This window comes from Manis pentadactyla, chromosome 3 (assembly GCF_030020395.1).
Source record: "Manis pentadactyla isolate mManPen7 chromosome 3, mManPen7.hap1, whole genome shotgun sequence".
Classification (NCBI taxonomy): Eukaryota; Metazoa; Chordata; class Mammalia; order Pholidota; family Manidae; genus Manis; species Manis pentadactyla.
The window spans coordinates 77,356,546-77,381,031 of NC_080021.1; the positions used below are offsets into that span (position 1 = coordinate 77,356,546).

The 24,486-nt window shown below is 35.4% G+C and overlaps 1 protein-coding gene across 1 annotated transcript in view; it reads left to right on the top strand.

Moving 5' to 3' along the window:
- TOX (thymocyte selection associated high mobility group box) overlaps window positions 1-24,486 on the top strand; it is a 286,688-nt gene that overhangs the window by 223,226 nt on the left and 38,976 nt on the right. The window contains exon 4 of the mRNA XM_036907552.2: window positions 21,054-21,332. Coding sequence (XP_036763447.1) covers window positions 21,054-21,332 — 279 coding nt within the window. The remainder of the gene's footprint in view (window positions 1-21,053; window positions 21,333-24,486) is intronic.

Genomic DNA, 24,486 nt, shown 5'->3' on the forward strand with positions numbered 1-24,486 from the left:
GTCTTTGTGTGATTGAAGCCCTATGTGGTCTTTGTAGTATGAAATACAGCCATTAAGTTTAGTCTATGAATATTTTCTCTTCAAACTTCTTTAAATGGTGCAAAAAGTTAAAGATTTTTAGGTCATTCTGAAAGGAGCTTATGGATTTTTACAATATTTTTTCAATAATTTATGGTATCATTATGTCATAATTAGGCAGCAAGTTTTTAAATAGCATATCTTTATTCAGTCTTTCCTGGGTATTAAATTTAATTTATACAGAAACAATTCTCTTTGCAGGCATGCAGATTTAATCAGTTTATATACTATTTGAATAAATAGTATATCATATTAATCATTTCCACGGGCATTAAAACTAATATACCTGATCCTTAGTTAGCTTATAGCTTAACTACTGGGAATAAAACTGGACCAGTTTTTTTTAACTTTTTATTTTAAAGAAGTTTTACATTTACAGAAGTATTGTCAAGATAGTTCAGAGAGTTCTTACACATCCTGACTTACTTTTCCCTATTTATTAACATCTTAATTAGTATGGTACATTTGTCACAATTGATGAACTGATATTAATACATTATTCTTATCTAAAGGCTATACTTTATTTAGATATACTCAGCTTTTCCCTAATGACCTTTTTCTGTCCCAGGATACCATCCAGGATAGCACATTGCATTTAGTTACCATTTCTCCTTTGGGTTCCCCTTGGGCTGTGGCATTTTCTCAGACTTTCCTTATTTTTTATCACTTTCAGGTACCGCCAGGTATTTCATTGCATGTCCTTGATCAGAATTCATACAGTGTTCTTCTTATGATTGAATTGGAGTAATGTAGTTTCAGGAAAAAAACCATAGAGATAAATCACCAGATCATCAATATGACTTAACACTGTTGGTGTTTGCCTTGCTCACATGAAGGTTCCTCACTATAAAGTTACTTTTTTCTTTTTTTATTCTCCCTTTCCATACTGTACTCTCTGGAAGAAAGTCATTATGTACAGCCCACAGTTAAGGAATAGGAAGTTATGCTCTTCATCCTTAAATGGAGTATCTACATAAATTATTTGAAATTCTTCTGCATTCAAGACTTGTCTATTTTCTCCCATTTATTTATTTGTTTGTTCATTTAATCATTTATTTTTTTCAGTATGGACTCATGGGTATTTATACATGAGTTATAACCCAATATCATATTTCTATCTGTAGTCCTGTCACCTTTGGTCACTGGCTGCTCTTTCAGTCGGCTCTTGTGTCCCAGTGGCAAACACCCATCACTGTGTGTCTGTGTGTGTTTTGTTGTTTGTTTTTGTATTTTGAACACTTTCTTACTTTTTGCCACTACAAGATACTCCAAGTCCTTCATGTATATTTCCGGGTCCTGTTCTAGAACCAGCTATTTCTCCAAGGAGCTCTGGTGCCTTTTATTGGAGATTGGTATCAGAAACTAAGATCTGAGCATGAGGTTTGCTCATTGCTACTAGGCTTCCATTGCTTCTAAGACCTCTCAGCTGGCAGAGCAGGGGGATATATGCATGAATAACTAACCAACAGGGGGATGTAGAACTATATACATCTACATGTATATAAATATATACATATCTATAAAGATTTCTACAAGTAACTATCTGTATATCAAACTAAACATTGGTCCATACTGATGTCTTCAGCTCAAATCCATTACCACATAGCCTTCTGTCCATACTTATCTGTACCTCCCGCACAGCAGTGAGAAAGCTGGCCCCCACCCCATCCACTATCCATTTACCTTGTTACATCCCAAGAAACACATATAACAGTATCAGAATTGCTAAACTATACTCCTGTGGGACACAACTTTATCAACTAGGATACAAATTATTTGAAATTCTTCTGCATTGGAGACTTGTCTTTTTTCTCCCATTTATTTATGCACAGTTCCTTTTGCCTTTAGTTATCTTAAAGACTACTCATTTCCAAAGTTACTTAGGTCAGCAACTTATTACCTACCTATCTCTTTTAATGACATTGTTTTATGTATTTGCAATACATTAAGATTCTTTTGTCACATTCTGCATTCCATCCTGGGATTGCCCACTGCATAGATATTTTTTTAAATTTCATACTGAGATTTGCTTTGTGTGCAATATAGTTCTATGGGTTTTGACAATTGCTTTGTGTTCTATTCAACAATACAGTATCATATAGAATAATTTCACTACCCTAAAAAATTCCCTTCGTTTTACCTATTTAACTACCTCTTCTTCCCAAACACCTGACAGCCAATGTTTACTATCTCTCCAGTGTTGCCTTTCTAGAATGTCACATAATTGGAATTATATGGGAATATGATGGGAATATGTTCTAGAATGTCATATAATTAGAAATGTATATATATAAGTAGCATGTAGCTTTCACTGAATGGCTTCTTTGACTTAGCAATATGGATTTAAGATTCATCCATGTCTTTTCATTGCTTGATAGCTCACTTCTTTTTATCACTTAATAGTATTCCATTGTATAGATATACTAGAGTTCCTTTACCCATTTGCTTATCAGAGGACTTTTTGGCAATTATGAATAAATCTGCTATAAACATTTATATGCAGGTTCTTGGATAGACATAAGATTTCCAACCAGTTGGGTAAATACGTAGGAGTATAGTCACTAAATTGTATGGTAAGACAATGTGTAGTTTTCTAAGAAACTGTCAAACTGTCTTGCAAAGGAGCTGTCCCATTTGCATTCCTTCCAGCACTGAACGAAAGACCTTGTACATTTTTTCTTTTGCATATGGATGTCCAATCATTCCAGCATCATTTGTTGAAAACACTGTATTTCACCATATTTCTCTTTTGAATTGCCTTTGCTCTTTTCCCAAAGATCAGTGATCATATTTGTGTAGGTCTATTTCTGGGCTCTCTATTCTGTTCCATCAATCTGTGTGTCATTCTTTTGCCAATACCATGCTGTTTTCATTACTGTAGCTTTGTAGTAAGTCTTGAAATCAGGTAGTGTGAGTCCCCTTTGTTCTTCTTCAGTATTGTCTTTCTATAAGACTTCAAAACCAGTCTACTGAAATCTATGAAATAGCTTTTTGAGATTTTATTGGGATTGTGTTGAATCTATAGATTGAGAAAAGCTGACATCTAAATATTGAGTTTTCCAGCTCATGAACACAGAGTGTCTCTCCACTTACTTACATCTCCTTTGATTTTTTTTATTCAATGTTTATAATTTTCTGTATGTAGGTCCTGTACATGTATTGTTACATTATGCCCCAGTTTAACATCTTTGGAATGCTATTGTGAATGGCATTTTTAAAATTTCAAATTCCAAATTTTTATTGTTGGTATCTAGGAAAGCATCATATCCTGCATATTTACTATACTTGATTATTATTTCCAAAAGGTTTTTTGTTGTTGTTGATTCTCTGGGATTTTTATGTCACCTGTAAATTGAGACAGTTTTATTTCTTTCTTTCCAAGTTGACATTTTATTTCCTTTTATTGTCTTATTGCATTAGCTAGGACTTCCAGTACAACATTGAATAAGGGTGGTGAAAAGGGATATCCTTTCCTTATTTCCAATCTCACGGGGAAAACATCTAGCTTTTCACCACTAATTATGATGTTAGTTGTAGGGTTTTGTAGGGTTTTTAAATGAAATTTAGGAAGTTCCTTTCTGTTTCCTAGTTTGCTAAAGGTTTTTATTATGAATGGGTTTAGGTTTTATCACATGATTTTTCTATATCTATTGATATGTTCATATGATTTTTCTTCTTTAGCTTGTTTTTCTAATTGAATATATTTGACATATAACATTGTGTAAATTTAAGATATACAATGTGGTACTTTGATAAATTTATATATTGTAATACAAATTTGTATTATATATATATATAATGTGATAAATATTGTAGCAGTATTTATCACATTATATAATTACACTATCATATGGTTGTCTATATTCATTATACTCTACATTAGATCACTATGACTTATTTTCTACTCCATATAAATTTATATCCTTAACATCAATTTTTAAGCCTCCCATCCCCTCTTCTTTATCCTGTTGATATGTTGAATTACATTGATAGATTTTCTAATGTTGAGCTAGACTTACATACCTAGAATAAATTCTACTTGTTTGTGGAATATAATCCTTTTTATACATTGTTAGATTAAATTTCTGAAATTAAATTTGTGAATGTTTTAGTGAGGATTTTTGCATTTATGTTCATAGGTGTTACTGGTCTATAATTTTCTTGCAGTGTTTTTATCTGGATTTGGTAATAGGGAAAGTCAGATCTTATAACATGAGTTAGATAGCATTTCCTCTGCTTCAATTTCTGAAGATACTGTGAAGAACTGGTATGATTTCTTCCTTAAATATCTTGTAGCAACCATTTAGGCCTGGTGATTTTTCCTAAGGTTGTTAATTATTGGTTAATTTATTTAATAGGTTCAGGCTTATTTCAGTTATCTATTTTTCTTTGCATGAGTTTTGGTAGTTTTTACTTACAAAAAATTGTTCCATTTCATCTAAATTCTTAAATTCATGAGCATAGACTTTTTCATGCCATCCTTTTATTATCCTTTTAATGTCTTGAGATCAGTAGTGATGACTCCTTTTTCATTTCTGACATTGGTTTTTTGTGTCCTCTCTTTTTTTGTTGGTTAGCCTGTCTAATAGTTTTATCATTTTCATTGATATCTCAAAGAATCCATTTTTGGCTTTGTTGATTTTCTTCTGTTGTTGGTTTCATTGATTTCTCATTTAAGTTTAATTTCTTTATTCTGCTAAGGTTTAGGCTTAAATTGCTCTTCCTTCTCTTGTTTCCTAAGCTGAAAGCTTAGGTTATTGACTTTAGACCTTTCTTTTTTTTCTAATATATGCATTTAATGGTGTAAATATTCCTCTGATTTTGCTGTATCCCACAAATTTTATTAAGTTTTACTTTTATTTTCATTTAGTTCTTTCTGAAATTATTCAGATGTTAAGAAATTCTAAATAACAAATTTTTAAGTACCCTAGAAAAGTTTTACCCTAGATTTTGAAAAACTTTGAATACCAAGAGTCATGGTTTATTTCCACACTAGACAATGTGCTCCATCATATTTGATGGATAAAGGCCTCTCCATTCCTGATCCCCAATTAATTTATAATAACCTGGGATCTGCAAGAAACAACTGTCTCATCAGTCCACCTCATGAAAAAGCCAGGTCAAAGTGCGTTATTGTCAGTTGGTAATTCTGTACCGCAATCTCCTGGAATGAAAATTAGCAAAAGAATCCACAAGCAATAAATAAAACTCTCTGCAGAGAGCTTGGAGCTTTACCATATGGTTCTGCAATTCAGTTGCTATTGCACAACTCTTCTTTTTGAGCCCAAGTCTTCAGTGTACCTGAGTTTGGCACTGAAAACAGAGCAATAAAAAGGCAGGCAAAGGACCCTCCCCTTAGACTCCTCTGGTCAGGGGAGTTAGACAATCTAGAAACACATGATTAGTGCCTTTCCACTCAAACAGGTGTTCATGTACCAGCCACACAGTCACCACCTGAGAGATTGTTAGAGATACTGAATCTCAGGCCTCTCCCAAGACTCCCTGAATTAGAATCACATTGTCAGAAGAAACCCAGGGGATTCATATGCATGTTTAAGTTCGGAGAGCCCTGCCCTAGATAATTACAGATTGTGATTATGCTGTGTAAAAATGTCTGGGCTGGAAAAGATAGACCAACTTTGGCAGACTTGTCAGGGCAAGTCTCTCTGAAGAGGCTGCCCTTGAGAGAGAGTAAGGGGAGCCTGTTCACCTTGACTCCTTCCCTTTAGTTCCCCCAGCCACCTTCATCCCCACCCTCCTACTTCCCCTGGCCTCACTCACCTTCACCAAATCCCCACCAGCATCTCATTTGTGCCCTATAGGGAGCATCTAGTGAAAGTTTTGGTGGGGGAAAGGCAAGGAACATAAGCTTCCCAAAAGCTATCTCCCTGTTTCTTTAAAAAAAGAAAATATTAAAATTTAAATATTTATAATCTTCAACTAAAGTAGCCGTGTCCTGTGAAAAGGAAATAAAATATAATACACTTTTTTAAAAGGTTCTGACTTCTGTCCTTTCCAAGAGCATTTTTTTATTCAGAAAATAAATTGTAACTAGAAAATTCTATTAGCTTTTATAAATGTAGATGCAGAAAAATGATCAGATGGCTTTAATAAAAACTGCAGGGTAGATACTCTTTCTCATACCCTGGTAATAGGCTCTAAACTTTAATGGTGTGAGTTTTTCTCTTTTCCTTCAGTTGATCAATGTAATTGAGATTTTCCCCATTTATTGGAGTTGTCATCTTGTGGTCATATAATTATGCTAGAGATATTAAATATTTTTAGACACAAAATTATAAATACAATGCAGAGGAACCATGAACTAATTTCCATATCATTAAAGTACACTTTACCCATGAGCAAAGTACATTTTTCATAACTTGAAAAGAAATATCTTTCCTTTCAGTAGCACACATATTTAACATTCTTTTAACAGACCCTTGATTTGACAGTGCTATTTGGATTATTTTATTACCAGGGAAAAAAGGCATAGCAGAGTCCCAAGTATCAATATTAGATAACTGACCGATTAGTAAAGCTTTAATCCTATTCTAAATGGGCATTCTGACAATTAACATTTTTTCAGGGTACAGGGTATTATTTTGGAAAAATGTACCTAAAGTAAGATTCACTTGTGGCATTACTTAAGAAAAGAATAGAAAGAATAAAGGTTTATGTGTCCAAAAGTAAATTCTACTACAGCAGCTGTTCTTATCAGTTACTTTGTTGCTATTAAATTTTTATAATAAATTATGCTCTTATTTTAATTCTGATGGTATTGAAGTGTTTGGGGTTTATTAGCTTAATAATTATAGAAATCCTAAAATTATTCATCTATTCCAATGTCCAGAACTCTGTTCATCCTGAGCATTCTTTTTGAACCTATGCTCCATGCACATATCAGCCTGTATATCTTTTCACGCAACAACCTCTGTATAACTAAATGCAAGTCAACTTTTACAATACATTGTGTAAACATTGTTAAATGGTGATTTCCTTGTTTAAATAGTTCTCCTAGTATATGGACTCAGCAATAGGCTTTTAGACTCTATCTAAAGTAATAGTAGGTCTTTCTATTTTTAAATGGTTCAATGCTATTACTAAAATTTAGGGGAAAAATAATTCAATAATAATTAAGTATTACTTCTAATTTTTAAATAAACTCCATGGCAGATTAAAATCCCTATTAACAAGAGTCCAACTAACAAACTTCTCAGTAAGCTATTACTTTATTTTATTTTACTTTTCTTTTCTTTTTGCCACATAGCACTTTAAAGATCAGAGGTGCATTCACTAGGGAGAGTATGTCCACCGATCAGCAAGCAATTACTCTACATTCTACAGGCACAAAGCTGCAAAATGATTATTGAAAGGGAAATTCATGCTTTTAGAATTCTTCAGAATTCATGGTAAAAAGAATATACGTTACATTTCATTTAGAATCAGGAGTTTAACTAGGGTATAGAAATGAACAAAGGCATTCTAAAATAGTTTTCCGTAAGAATTAAAACTAACAAGCAAAAATACCAAGACACTAAATTAAATTTCAATTAAATTAAAAAGTACACCCACTTTCCTGGGAATTTTTAGACATTTTACTGAAATTTGTTAACCAGACTGTAGGCATGACTATTCAGACCTATAGCTAATTTAATTGAATTCTTATTCTAAGATACTCTGTCAGGGCAGGGTCCACATCAAAATCATTATCATCAACACATGTATTTATCACTCTCCTGTGGATGAACCCTTTGAAGAACATTTTAAAAGCTTATAATGGCCTAGAAGGGGTCCCTCTTTACTGTGTTCCAAGGTCAACTATTCCCCAATGTCCCAGCCATCCACCACTCCTTCAGGGAAAATACCACTTTGTTGTGGGAGAAATGCTATTCAGTGATGAAGCAGGTGGAAAGTTGTCTTCATCAAAAATTGAATGTAGTGTGTAGAAAGCTCTTCTTTTCTGTTAGAAGTTCTTGATGCCATCTCTCATAAACCCATCAAGTATCCATTTAGTCTCTCAGTGTTAAAGGGAAAGGAAACTTTTTTTTTAAGCAAACAGTGTCTACTGGATGCTCATTCCCCACAATGAATCAGTTTTATACTCCTTGTACTTTTCCTTTTTGTCTCAAAGAGCTATGTAGCTTTCACATAATTATCCATGAGCCCAACTCAGGCCCGCAGTAAGGCTTTGTGCTCTCCCCACCTCTTGCAGAAGGTTTTGTTTTTCTTTCATCCTTCTGGATGTCATACTTCGCTAACAAGTGAATGGCACTGATTGACAAGTGGGACAATATAAAGGTTTTGATCAAAATGTTTGAGTCAGTTGTCATGTGAAAAGATAATATATGTGGCCACATTTTTAGCTAATGAATAATGATCCAGATAAAAATGACTACTGTCGGCATGCCCATAAGTGTTTTCTAGGACCCAATGTAAAAACCCAAGCTATTTTTGAAGCAGCAGGCCCATATTTGAGGACTGATAAAATGGTCTGTCTGCTAATGTAGCATCAAACATTAATGTGTTTTATAGGCTTTGTACAGTTAAAACAACTTGATATTCAGAATATATTCTGACATATAGTCTTGAAACTACAGACTAAGTGTCTGACCATCCTAAGTCTTAGAGGATGAAACATTTGACAATTACATAGCTAATTCCCAAGCAAAATTAAAGTATCATATTGCTCTTGATCACATTTTTTAAAAATCCGATTTGATTGTATTTTGAACTTTTAAAGTGAAAATCATTCTTTGCTTTAGTGGTAAAGCGACATAATTATTCTTTTTTTGTTTGATTTTATATCACATTATCTTAGACAAATCGTTTCTTTTATGGAGATACAGCAGGCATAGTGACCATCTAATAGTCAGATGCTGTATCTAGTGTCAATAATATTGCCTCCGGGTTCAACTCTGCTTATTTCCATTTTTGAAATGCCTTCCTATGTTAAAAAGCGTTCTTAATTCTCAATGATGTTCAGCACAGTTTCAGTGCAATCCAGACAGCCTCCACCTTGCAAAATTATTTGCGCATGCCAGTCCCATCTCTCAGCCATTAGTCTCTTACTCGGAAGTCACGCTCCTTCTTCTGCAATTCTTTGGAAGTGTGTTGTCGGTTACAGGAGTTAATCACTCCCCTCTGACTTTTTTTACAGTATGTCTCCCTTCACTGTGAGCTGTTCAACATAGGGACAGCTCAATCTATCCTCATTTTCCCCAAAAACCCTTTTAGAGTACCAGGCACAGAGTAAGTGTGAGTAAAATATTTTCTAACTGAATTTCCTACCCAAAGAATAAGTGCATCAAGTTCAGTCATTCTAGGTTTAGGCTGCACCTTCCTCCAAAAGCTCTTCCAAACCATCCTTTGTTAAAAGAACATGTAAAAACATACATGGGTCAATAGCAGAAGTGTCGTTGTGTTGATATGTTCAGGTAGCATTTGAGGTCAGGTGGCCTGTGTCAAATTCCAGCTGATCCACTTATTGAATAACCGAAGAATCTCCTCACTGAGCACTTGGCCCATCATGGATGTGATGGCTGCACCTGGTTATTCTGAGGGTTAAATAGGGCACTGTGCTTGGTATATAAGATGGGACCAGTAAGTATTAGATATTATTAATAAAAGAACTTAAGACCACAGTTACCAAAGACTAGCACTGAGCAGCTGAGGAGATGATGTGTGCACAGGTACCTGCTTGTCAAGCACAGACCAGTTCTGGGTTCTGCTAAGTGTAGGTAGCTTCCTGGAGAAGTAGATTTAAAATGTGAGAGGTATATTTGTTATTTTTTACAATTAACACCCAAAGTTATTTTGTGTCATCATCACACAGCATTATAATCATGCAGAATTATGACCTTTTTTTAACTCTTTATACCATAATTATCTAGCTTCAACATATATTTGGTAGATGTTATACCTGCAAATGATAGATAATTCAAATTCTTAACATTAGTGCTTTAAAATTAGTCACTTTTAAAACTAATTATTGGTTGAGTGGGTTTATATTAATGGACACTGAAAGATCAGAAAAATTGAAGATATTTGTCCAAATTAAAATTAGAACATGTAGTTCATATATTCTAAATGAACATGTGTGCTTCTGTAATAGTAATTTTATTATCACCAAGTTACAGAATAGAGTTTTAATTATGGCCTTCATATCAGTAGAAACCATGTATTTGGGATTAAAAACCTACTGCTCTAACTAGTCTAGTTAAAGACTCTGGCTTAAAACATTCCGGGCTTCAACTTTTATAAAAACCAGAGAACACTTCTAATAACACTTTTCTAATTTCATGGTTCAGTGCACAGTCAGTAAAGATTTAAATAATTCAGAAAGAAAGCCTATTCTCTTTCTTTATTAGAAGTTTGAGTCAGGCAAATTCTTTGACATTTAATAGGTTTTTAACCCTTTTAATAACTTTTTATAATGAAATTTATTGGCAGTTGTTTTAAAGAAAGGGTTATTATATTAGCATGAATAGCAGTCAGTAGTTTTTATGATTAGTTTTGAGACCTTGACCTTATAGGACTCAAAGTGTATAAAAGCATAAATGAGTGAGTAATGTTAATATTAACTAAATTAGATACACCCAGAAATATAGAGACTGTACATAACCACATTCATCCCATTATCTAACATGCTATAAAATTTTGGCAGACAAATATTTGAATTTTTTAATTGTTTTAAAGGAGCTTAAGGTCACTTACATAGTCAGACTCTTTAAAGAACTGAAAGACACTGTAATTTTCCTAGACTGATTTTACCATGTTATTAATAGCATACTGAATAGGGGAGGATTTCCAGCCTTTTCCTATCTTGGTTTCATGCTGGTTTAATGTATTATAATTTATTTTAAAAGGATTATTGGAAGATTTCCATAATAAAATACGAATTTAAAATTGTACTTTTCTTCAAGTCTCCAGTAAGTTGGGAGCATACAAATATTCTTCATAGGGAAGCTGTCTGGTCCAAGCAGAATATAAGGTTTCAATTTCGTTTCTTGAGATGGACTTTTAAGTGAATGTCATGTGTATCTAATGATTTAAGAGTCTCTAAATGAACTCAAATATCGCTTTTCTAAACTGATGTTAAAAGTCAATATTCCACTTGACATCTCCATTTTTACTAGCATTCTATTAACATTCCAGCAGAAACTATGAAATGCAGTTAAATTTTCAGGTTTAAATATAGTATATAAAGAATGGTCTCAGCTGACTTGTGATGCTATAAATATACAGAGCTGGTTCTCATAGTTAAATAACTCCTGTAGGACATGTCTGGTAAGCATTTCCCACTTTTCTTATCACCCACACATCTAATACATTCTTTTTGTTTCCAGCACATAATCCTTTGAAAGTATTCTGAAAATAAGATACATTTTTCAATCCCTTCTCTGACCACATCAAAGTGGAGGAGATGGGAAGGGACATTAGCATGTTCCAATACACTTTAATATGAGAGTGAGTATAGCTTTGTGAACAAAGCACTTCTACACTTTGTAGTACAGATGCAAAAGGCACCATCTATACACATAAAGGGCTTCATTGATTCTGATCACAGGTAGATCCAGAGCAGACTCATAGACTCCTATTACCAGAGGTGTACAATTTTGTAGGAACTGCTAATACAGACATTTTGGGAGCAGAGGGTAGACCAGATGATCCCCCAAACCTTTTTAGGTAAGACAGTCTTGAGTCCATGAGCTTTCATGTCTTGCCATTATTTGAAAGTATGAGAGACATTCCTTGTCACTTAAGAGTGAAGTTTGTGTGTTGTACATTTGCATGTTTGTTTGAGCTGGACAAAGGAGCCCTGTCAGGTGCACACAGACATACTAAGCTTGGTAATACTGATATTGCTACTTTAACAACAGCAGGAGACATATCATGTTGGCATGAAGCAATAAAAAATGTGGTGCCTCAATCTGAGTAAAACACATTTTTCCAACTGTGTGCTTAAAAGGCAGAACTATACCCCATAACCTCCTGACCATCACTATGATCCAAAGGAAAGATTATATGTAGATAATGTAGATTTTATAGGGGAAAATGGTGTACAATGAACCAAAATATCTATGCATTAAAATTTTTTTGAACTTCTTATCTACCAGTTAGCCCAGTACCCTGAATTGGGAGCTATTAGAATCCGGGTTGTAAGTTTAACCTTATCTGGGCTATTTACTTTCTCACTCTGAAACTCTGTGCTCTGTGACATAAATTGCTCAAATGATCCCAGGGAAGGTCTTCATAGATGCAAGCTTTTGGTGACCAGAATGCCTGGTCACAACTATGTCACTGGCTCACCGAAAACTAGAACTAGTCAGGAAGGTGACTCAGATGATAAAAAAAAGATCAATATCATCTTTGACAAAAGGGAATACATATGATCAACAACCAAAAAAATAAGTCTACATTTGACAGAACTTGTTTGTTGTCTTTATCTTAGTTCATCCTCACAGTAAGACTTTAAAATAAGCATTAAGATCAATATAGTTCTCTCATTTTTGTATCCTTAAAACTTACAACAACCAAACAAACTACATCTAACACTTACTTATCATTGTCTGTTTCCCCCACTGAAAAGTGAGCTGCCTGAGGGCAGAGACTTTGGTGTGCTTGCTCCTTGTTCACCTGGTACCTAGAGCAATGCCTGGCACAGAGTAGGCATTCAGTAAGTGATTGATGCTGAAAAATTGTTATCCCTGTTTTACAGAGGTGGAAATGAGGGTCAAGTAACTTAAAAGTAAGACAACTTGTTAGAATCAGAGCCAGGCTGATAATGTCATGAGCAGGTTTCTCTCCACTCTAGCAAACTACCTCTCATCTAGAAAAAGGAAGCTAAATAAAGTGGTGCAAAATTGCTTTTCCAGGCTTTTATAAAAATGAATCCAGATGCGTACATTAGGTCAACTAAGATGCTTCTTTCTGGATCTAAGGGATGCGACAGAAAAAGAAGTTGGGTTCGTTAAGGAGGGCCAGGACTGGCAAGGATACTGAGGATGTTGAAAGGTTGGGGGCCATGCCTCCCTCTGTGGCTTTTTGCTCTTCAGCATCGGATCTTTGCTTCAGTCCCGGGAGAGTGTATAAAAATGTAATTAATTAAATTAAAAGTCGGTGAAATGATCTTTAGCCAGTGTAATTTTTAGCCATGACTGTTAAAACATTCAGTGTTTTCCTCTAATACATCAAACCCTTGAGTAACAAGGGTCCCATTCATGGAAAAGGCCACAGTGAGTAAGACCTCAGTATGAGGGAGTAGGACCCGCAGGCATTATGGAAGTTCCACAACAGGAACCCAAATACTTGTCTTCTGAGGTGTTTCTAATCTTCACCAAGGATGGTGGTTTTTGAAAATGGTATGTCTTTCCATTTGTCAAATATCTAATGAGCCATACTCCAGATTTCTTACTTTCCTATGATAGTTAATTTTATAATGACTGTTTACCATAGTTAAACTATAAAAATTACATACTAGGTTGTTGTGAAGAAATCTGAGTCCTGTTTGGAAGCAAAGCAGATTCAAAATGTTAAATTCAAAAACAATTTGAAATCAAACAGTTGAAGTCAAGTTATTGTGACCAAGTACTGAGGATAAAAATACATTTTCAAAAAATGTCCAATCCTTACTTGAACCCCATTTTTCCTAATCTTTAAAAATATAGCATGTGCTTTGTATATGTTCTTTCCAGATTTCCCTTTTTTTGACATTATCAATCTTGAATGTCAGAAATTTAACAGCAAAAAGAAGTTACATTTTAAAATAAATACATCATACAAGGAGATCACGTTGAAATGACTTATTTAATTTGTTCAGAAAACAAATAATTTAGCTCTGTGTTGGAAATGCATTTAGGAAAATAGTAAATAAAATCTGATTATTCAATTTACCCATGCATTTGTTCTGGTATATACATTTACATATTAATTGAATTCCTGGCAAAAGTACGTAATCAAATTGGGATCTTAAATAATATCAACATTTACATTCTTCTCTTAGACTCTTAGAGTGCATTATTCCTAAGAAAAATGGAACTGCTTAGCCTTCCTGGCCTGATTAATCATGCAAGGCTGGATGGACTATCAAAAGCAAGGCTCAGAAGTTTTCCTTTAGATGCTAAGGATGATATATATTTAATAGTGTGTATAAAAGGGACAAAGAGTAAGCACTTGTCACAGCCTAAGCCAACAGGGTCTCCTTATAGCCCTCGGGAAAGCACTCAACAGCAAAGGGTGTCAAATGCTGACAGACAGGGGTACATGGAAGGGCTTCAGAGATTCCTGGTGCTCTCTTGTTCCTGTTGCAACTGGCAGACTTCCAGGCTTCGCCTGCAAAGCCCACAGAAAGCGGCAGCTGGTAAGCCACATTAGCAAATAAGGCCCCGGGGCTCCCTGCGTTCCAGGCTCTGTTCACCAACTGCTATTCACTCAAACAGCTGGATCAGAGCAGAGTGAGCCAAGACGTCGTTAGGGTTTTATGTGTACAACTGTTTTGATATGGATTGTCTGCTAGAGGCAGAGATAATGATAGCTTTCAAGGCTCACATGTTGGACTGGGAAGGATGCTGATATTTGAAAGAAGGATACAGACTCTGGAAGGATTGTGAAATATGCAACTTGAAACACTGAAATGCAGGAACTCGTTTGTTCTGATGCCATTCAAGGACTTAATTTTAACACCATTTAGTCACGAATACAACTGATGTTGTTCTATGGTGGGGGTTGTATTACAATTACACCAAAGTGTCACTCATTTTAAAAAATAATCTGAGATGAACAACCTAAGTATTTTTTTCCTTTTCAAAGACGACCCAAGGAAAATAAAATGCAAACACATGCTGAAATATGTATCAAATAGTGTGCCTGAAGTTTCTTTCTTGTGCCCTGCCTGCAAACCTGGAGTTCTTAATGCTGTAGGTATTTGGACAAGGCGGGGAAGGGGTATGGTATTCACATCAAGCCACGGATTACAAGGCAGGTTGTGAGAGAAAATACATGATCTCTGATTTGATTTATGATTGATTTTAACTGAAGTTTTGCTTTCCATTTATTGGAAAAAGGTTCTGAAGGAACTCAGTTGAAATCTTCTCTTCATCATCATAATCCTCCTCCATTATTTCAGTTGATAGTTTTTAGCTCCCATAATTATAGGACAGTATTAGGCCCCATTAGAGATCTATAAAATTTAAGGGAACAGTTCTGATTTTCAAGAACGTGAAATCTAGCACCCATTTTTCAATTGACTGAGTTGTCCCAATGGGGAGATGCATATTAAGAACCATTCAAAATTAAAATGCCAAAGACATGCAGCACTGCCCAAGAAAAAAATGAGTTTCCCTGGATTTGAAATAAATAAAATGAGAAATACAGACATTAGAAAGTATTGAGAGATTTGAGTCTTGAGAATTTAGCAAATGCACTTCGCAAAAGATCATGGATTTATAAATACTATTTATGAGAAGCCAGCCAATCAATCCTAATTGCACCTGGCCTAAACATCTATTCATTGTGACTCAAGAAATATGTGCTGAGTACTTATGAAGTGCCAAGATCTGTGCTAGATCCTAGGGCTACGGTAGTAAACAAAATAAATTCTATGCCAGCTTTTTGGAGCTTATGATTTATTAGTGTGTATCAGTTATGACTAGGTGCAGCTGCATAAAACAGAAAACTGACAGAATGAGAGTGACTCTAAAAAAGATAGACATTTACTTCCCTTTTACAATGAAGACTCCCACAGTAAGTAGATTGCCCAGGGTCTGGTAGCTCCTTGATAATCAGACACTCAAGCACTTTCTTTCTTACACCTCCAGTGTCCTAAAGGTAATGTCTGTTGGTCCAAGACTTTTTCCTGAAGCTCTAATCATCATACTCACATTTTTACCAGTGGAAAAGAACAAAGGAACACAAGCCCTTTCTTTAAAGGAGATTTCTTGGACATACTACACAACTCTCTCACTTATATTCCGTTAACCAAAACATGGTCACATGGCCATACATAGCTGCAAAGGAAGCTAGGAAATGCCCTCTGTTAGCTGACTTCTTGGCTAGACAGCCAATACTGGAGGCCTACCCCTTGGGACAAAAATGTAATGAGTGCTGAGGATACAGCTTGAGGTTTCTCCACAAAGAAAATTTGTAAATTCAGATTTTCTTTTCATCTTGTGACAAATGCTAGATGAAGGTCACAGGAAAAAAGAAAAATCATCAGACTTGTTAGTCAGTTTATACTTGTAGTACTCATTTCTGCATTTATATATTCAGCAAATTTTTTTGAGTACTTGGAATACCTAATTTAACTGAAAGAGATCTCAGGAGGGATTGAAAAATGCATCAGTTACATACTAATCAAGATTACTTACTGTCTGGAAAGCATGTACACAATAGACAAAGACATTTAAAAGAGGTGTCCCAGAAAGAAAGAACAACCAAAACACTTCGGCAGTTCAGAATAAGAAGGTTCTTGAGGCTTTGTAGATGAGTTGACTTTTGAACTTGATGTAAAAATATATTTAGGGTTTCATGTGTGAATATGGTAATGGCATCATAGAATTGTAAAAAGAGCACAGATAAGCAAAATAAGGATATTTCATTTCTAGTTTAATTTTTCTTGGTAGAGTGACCCAAGATCATTTAACCTCTCCCATCCTCAATAAACTTGTGCAAAATGACCATTCCTATAGGTCTGCCTCATGGAAGAAATATAAGGTCAGTAGGTAAAAGTACTGTGTAAACCTCCAGTCACTGAGCAAAGTGTAGGTTTTTTTTAACCTTTTTTTTTTAATCTCACACAGTTAATGCTCAGAAAATGAATGCTGAAAGAGCAGCATGGACATATATGATCAAGGGAGAGAGATATAGGCAAAGAATAGCAATTCACTGGGTTTGGCTGAACAACAAAGTGTGTGAAGGACAGTGGTAGGGAATAAAGTTTATTTGGAACCCTTAATAGCATACCAAAGAGTTTGGATTTAATTTGACAGGCAGATATCATTGGGAAGTTTTGAGTCTATGGCTCATGAAATTAATTTGACAGTACTCTGCAGAGAGGATGTGAAGAGATTCTTAGTTAAAAGCTATTTCAAGTGGAGAGGTAATGAAGGCCTGAAATATGGAAATGGGTGTGTCAATGAAAGGAAGAGCAAATGGAAGGGGTTTTAGAGTAGACTCGATGGAACTCAAAAGGGCTTGCTAGAAAAGGGAAGAGCCAAAAAGTACCTGTACATTTTGAGTAGAGATTTCAGGGAGGATAAAGGTGCCTTCAATAGAAATTGGACCCAAAATAGGGAGAAAGAAAACTGCTTGTGTGATTAGCAGGGTTGATGTCCCCCTAATGAGATCTAGAACAAAGGTGGCTGTAAAGCTAGACCTGGAGTTCAGGTCAGAACTAAACATTTTAATTTAGAGCATTTCCCATTAACAAAATCATTAAGAATCATAGCTGGGTGAAAGAAATGTGACTCAGAAACAGAATGTTAAGGAAGCATTTGAGGGGTGAGTAGAGTTGTAGGTAGAAGTCAAGGAAAACCAAAAACAACAGCAGCTGTTTTTAAGCATGACTTAAATATTGGAGATTAACAGGAAATAATATTTTTGCAAGTTGAAGTTCTTTATTTGACATCAAGGTCCATAGTCAACCAATATCTTTGGTGAAGGAATCCAGCAATCAAAATATTTGCTTACTTTCATAAGCTAACTAATTATTCTTACTTTTCAATAATAAGAATCCATCCAGTTTAATTTTCCCCATATTATATATTAGGTAGTAATATTGAACTGACTGCTATGAAAGCAAGATAAAATTGAAATAATCCTCCTAATTCAGAAATGTCACCACGGTTGTTGTGAGTATTTTTAAGTGCCTCTGAGGACTAAAGAGATGAATATCTCTCTACTTTGTGCTTGCCACCCTCCACACAGGAAAATTGCTCTTTGTTTCAGTGCTAAAGCTGCTGTGTGACTGGCCTAACACCACTGGTGACCCAATATTTTGAACTAATGATGAACCTGTTGAAAAAGAGGTATTCTGTTGAGCATTTTATTGTCCCTTCCCAAATTGATTCTTTATCTCTCTGTAGCCATCCCCACCTCCTTCTACTGAGATGGGAATACAAATTTTAGTACTCAGAGATCAACCCACAACACTGATTAAGATGGGAAAACAAAATGATTACAGAATTTTGGAAGATATAGGTGCTATAAAGTGAGATGGTTTTAGGCCTTTGAAGACCCTTGTGTGTAGTCAGACATCTGGAAACCGTATGTAAGTCGATTTAAAAATCTTCCTCAGCAATATCATGTTAAAATCATATTTCTGAGAGAGTATAACAGATAGGTTACAAAATGTTCATGTTTTGTAACCTGAAGATTTACATGAAGGAGAAATAAAGCTCATAAAACTGGTTAAATACCTTTGGAAAGATGATTTAGTTAAAGTATGATTTTGCTAGGAAACGTTTTAAATTTAAGAGCTATAAAAATGTATCCTCTTATAAACATATATGTTTGAACACACATGTGAGTGCTTTATTTGGTACAGGATTGGAAGGGGACCACCCTGGGTAGGACTGTGCCCACTCTGGGTATCCATTACACAGTGCCCACAATAACAGAGCTGTTCTACATACTAAGAGCCCAAAGAAAAAACACAGCAGTGCTTCAGGGCATTAGAGAGGAGGCCTATAGGGAGACTTAGTATATATTGCTTCTTCTGTGTATTTTCAAAAGTTGATCCTGACTCATGGCACCCTCCATCTGTGGTATGACTTTAAGGCTATCTGTGAAAGCTAGTATGTCATAAAGAAGATCAGATCATAGAAATTATGTGAACAACTGAGGAACAAAACTGTTTTAGCAAATGTTGGTGGACACAATGTGAATGGGATTGATAAAAACATTCAATTTGGGTAGACGCCATTTGGCAAGGTTGGCAAGATGTTTTTGATTATTTTTTATTGAAATATAGTTGATATACCATATTATTTTGGTTTAAAGTATACAACATAGTAATTTGACAATTATATACATTACTAAATACTCACCACAATAACTGTAGTCACCCTCTATCGACATACAAAGATATTACATTACTGACTATATTCCCTTTCATCCCCGTGACTAGTCTATTTTATAATTAGAAGTTTGTACCTTTTTATCCCTTTTGCCTATTTTGCCCATAATTAACTATAACTCAATGGGATACATAAAATGTTGAATCAGCTATCAAAGACTGGAACTGAGAAATATAGGTTTTTAATTCCAGCTCTATGGTTTAGGGAAGTCATTTAACTTTTCTGGGCTTTATTCACTCATATATATTTATATATTTATTTAATAGACATTCATCAATCTTGTACTATGGCCCACCCCTAAGTTTCCTCTTCCATAGACTAAGAAACTTCCATAGACTTCTTTTTGCAACTCTGATATATGTCATTTAATAGGAATAACTGCTTAATGAGGAATTCATAAAGAGAAAAATGAGCTACTTTTGAAGGATTAGAAGAATACAGTTTAAATTACGGAAGAAACGTTGATTCAGACCAGGAAAGCAGCAGATACAAAACCATGGGGCCACTCTAAGCCTTCACCAGTAAGAGCCAGAATCTAGGACCCTTAGAACTGGGCCTGAAGATGAAGCATTAGCAAGAGTTGGCAAGGTCAAAAGGGGTGGTACTGACTAATAAGAGACCTTGTGGTGCAGACTGTAAACCTAATACAGAGAACACAGACAGACACCTCTTCAGTCACGACTTCAGGTTCAGATGGATCTAACTTGGTCAGTAAAATGACTAGAGAGCATTGGTAGAAAATGGTTTTATTACCAAAAGGGGAAAAGAAAAAATCTGTGACTAAGTTACTTAATTGGCCTCTATGTATTTCGATGTCATGGTAGCTTGCGCAGACAGGTGCTTACTAGGCATTCTGACGGCATGTGAGTTTTTTTATGAAACACAGAAAGATAATGTTACTAATTTCATGTTTTCAGTTCCCAAATGTAACTTTAACCATCTATCCTTTCTTTTTTCCATAGTGTTTCTATTTCCTTCTCTTGTTTTTAAAAACGCTACCTGCATGATTTCCCCAAGCTCCCTCAGAATGAAAAAATGGAACCACTTCTATAAGTATCACAAAATATTCCCCATTATTGTAAGTTTGAAAATGCCAGAGAAACGTTAAGTGAAATCCACCGTACTCCTCTTATACAACACATTTGACCTCTAGATATGTTAAGAGCTTCATCCTCCAATGGTTTTAATTCTAATCCTTGCAGAGATGAAATTCATTGCTTTGAATTACAAGAGCAAGTCTCATTAAGGCTGAAAAGCAGTGACCCAGAGAGCATAATGGATTAATATGATGACCTTGCAACTTTAGAGCTTTACTTTCAAATCTGACAGTGAAGACAAATCGTTTCAATAGTCAATTAGTCAGTTGGTTACTACCAGCTTGAAGTGTTCTGAGACTGGAGTTAGTTGATCATTTTGGCCAATACTAGCCTTTACTGAATTAAACTGAGAGCCACCGTACACTTAATTCTCAAAACCTTTCTTAAATGATGAGAGTCAAAGAAACAGGTTTCATGAATTGATGTGAATGCTATCATCACTAATAATTATATAATTTTGACACTCCTGTAGCTTCAGTATTTTGAAACTTGCTCCAAAAATACCCATTAATGATGTATGCTTTCATTTCATTAGTAAAGAATGATTTTAAGTATCATTAATTGGGTCTTGAGTAATGAAATATGATGTTAACTGAATTTTCAAATTCGATTATTTTAGGTAACAGCACCTTGGGGATGATATATACTGGTAGGACTGTTCTCACCTGCAGAAGCGGGTAGGGGTGGAAATGTATAGAGTTCAGCAGGACATCCTACAGAATATTTTAAGTCTAAGGAACTTTTCAAAAATTTTTCCAGAAACATGTCTGTGAAAAATTATTCCTATGCACTTTTTTTTTGGTAGATGCAAGATATACGGAATCCAGAAGGGACTCAGTATAGCTCCCATCCTCAGATGGCCATGAGACCACGGGGTCAGCCTGCAGACATCAGGCAGCAGCCAGGCGTGATGCAGCATGGCCAGCTGACCACCATCAACCAATCACAGCTAAGTGCTCAGCTTGGATTGAATATGGGAGGAAGCAGCGTACCCCACAGCTCACCATCTCCACCCGGAAGCAAGTCTGCGACTCCTTCACCATCCAGTTCAGTGCATGAAGATGAAGGTGATGATACCTCTAAGGTATGATGAGATTATTTTTAAGACCAACAGGAAATGCTTGTTGCCTTAAAAAAAGTAGTCTTTGGCACCTTCCTTGACTTGTGGTGGCTAAAAGTTTATATCATCCAGATGAGAAATATTGATGGGGGATGTACACTTTTAATGAAGCATGAGGTTATAAATGGAACGGATTAAATCACGTACTTGTCTAAATACATGTTTAACACCCTAGTAAATCCTTTAAATATAGATGTAGTAAGCATACAAGTAGGTTGCACCCACAAAATGTCAGGTCTACATATTGAATAAGGGAAAATAAGTCTTGTAGAACTCTTCCAAAGTCAAACTTAATTCACCACTGATTCAAAAAGATCTGATTCAGTGGAACCATTTATTTTAAGAAGTCAACACCCCAGGGACATCGTTCTCTTTCAGTGTGTGTGTGTGTGTTTTGATTAGATGAAACCTTTGAGATCATCTTACCCAAGCATTTCTTAATGAGGATGAGGAAAACAAGGATCAGGTTCTCTATGACTCCCTTCCAGAGCAGAAGCCTGGGGTTCATTGCTCACCTTTGTGAGCCCCATGCCAATATGGCTGACTGGCTGTGACACCAGTAGTTCTTTTTTCTCTCTCTCTCTTTCTGTCTTTCTTTATATATTTATTAAGGTATCATTGATGTAGGTCTCACATGAGTAACATTCACCAGTACTTAACTTTTTTGTTGTCAACATAGCTGTCCATCTGTCTGAGCCATATTAAATTATCTGTGTAGGAAGACAGGTCGCAAATGTCCTCATATGGGAAAATTAGCTGCAGAAGCATTTAGTTCTTTAAAGGATTCAAGGCTTCTTTAAATGATTGCACAAATTCAATGGCACTCTCCCCTGAAAACACTAAAATCATCTTTTTCTTGCCTTTATTATCAGTCAAGCACCTTCCAGATTTGTCCCAGCAAGAGGATTGTTGTGTCTAGTTGCTGTAAGGAATCCCTACAGTTACATGAGTAGTTTATATTTCTCCTCAATTTTTTTGAGCTAAATAATGAATAGTCACTTGTGTCAACCCTTTGCCAAAATTTTCTATTGAGGAAATATCTTTGAGGTTTCTTTTCACCTTTGCAAGAATTTTCTATCGAGGAAATATCAACATGGTACCAAAGGCAACCCAGTGGGACTATGATCTATATGGTTAACTTTTCAACAGCTGCACTAATTTTTGGAAGATCCAAATAAAGAGTGACTTGTAGACTTTAGTTAGTCTAATGACAAAGATGAGGCAGCTGTATTGACAATATTTTATTATTTTCAGTATTCTTGATGCTCTGGCACTTAGGGCCTTCATTCTAGAAATACTACCCCTCCCAGGGCTAGCAGTCCCTAGAGATGGCAAGTGACTACCTATGAGCACATCTTTGATAAACAAACCAACTAATCCGGAGATCACACACCAAGCAAATACTCCTCCTGCCCTATATCACCCCTGTGCCAGGTGCCAGACAACTAGGAACCATCCCTATAGCCTAGAGCCCACGAAACTGTTCAGACTATCCAGACCTAAAGTTCCTCAGCATACCAACCACATTTCACCCATTCCTTCCCACACCAACTCCCATAAAGGCTCTGGGCCATGTTCTGCTCTCTCTTAGTCTCCCTCCTGACCAACCGTGCATGCCGTGCCATGCCTCCTGCTTTCCAGGGATCTGTCAGCATAAACTTCATGACAGTCATGTCCATGTCTGCCTTCTCACTATCCCTGATCGAAACAATGCCAGGTACATTTCAGAACAGCTGCATAAGTAAACATCATTGACCGTGACGATCCCCTGCCTCCTCATAGTCTCTCCTGTTGTCAGTGAGCCAGTTTCTCATGACGTTAGGGGAAAAGGCAAGAGGAGACTAATTGATATGACATAAATAGTTTATTGGGCTAGTAAAAGCCTAAACTTTAGGTAACAATTTGGAGGGCAAAATAATTTTCTTTAGAAAATGTGTTATTCTAACAGTATCTAACAACCAATGAATATCTGGACTTAAATGTGAACACCAAGAATTTGTGGCCAGTGATTTTGCTATTGGATTATGCATGGTTAATTCAAGGTAATTTCCTAAACATAGATGATATGAACTACACTGCCAGGGAATAAAATTAATGTTCTGCTCATAGTGAAGATCAATTTGTGCATCTGGATTATGTCTTTATCAGTTTCATTACTGATATTTCAGGAAATTAATGTAAAATACACATCTTCTGACAGTAAATTTTATGCCGGATTATTCTTACAATAGTATTTTCCATACTCTTCAACTTGTTTGAAGTAGAAAACTGAGTAAAAACCAGAAATTCGTAGAATTAACACTAACAGATTCTGCTGTTTCCTTTTGACCCATAATTTCCATATCTTATAATTTCACTGAAGCATGAATTTGTATGTTATAGGCTTCCAGGCTAGTGTGAAACTTTGCCAGTGAGTATCCTATCCAATCACTCAATATCCACATCAAAGTAATTTATAGCTCTTTATTAATGATTATGTAAACATTGTTATAGGAGAACTTATATTCTATAGTGGTATATTCCTGAATTCACTATGTATGAAGATTTACAGGTAGATTTCCCAAGAATGCCCCCATGAAAATGACTTTTTCTCTTTACAAATATTCTGAAGTTTGTATTTAGTTTAAATGTATTTTCCATCTAAAGAAAACTCACCCTCCCATTCCAGCTCTACACACTGTCCTTCACTTTCTCTCCAATTCAAATCTTCCTACTTATTTATTCAACTTAAAGTTATTAGATGGCTTAAAAAATGATCTGAAGAAATGCTCAAGCATCCTTCATCACAGATAAAGATTAAACTGGATTTTTTCCTTTATGTATGAGCAGAATTTATGTGGAATGTTGTACTGCAATCGCTCCAGTTAAATGTGAAATAGCATTCAGTCAAAAAGATCATTTAAATAATTTCTAACAAGAGAACTAAAAAAGAATACTTAGTTTCACACCAGAAAAATTAGCATTTAAAGCTCCTCTCAACACTTTGTGCTCTCATAAGCAATTACATATTAATTCCAGTATATCTAATTGAACAATTAAATGAAATAAGTTTGTTTTGACAGAGAGAAATATTGTAAATACATCAGTAAAATTAATTATCACCTTATAAACACTACCC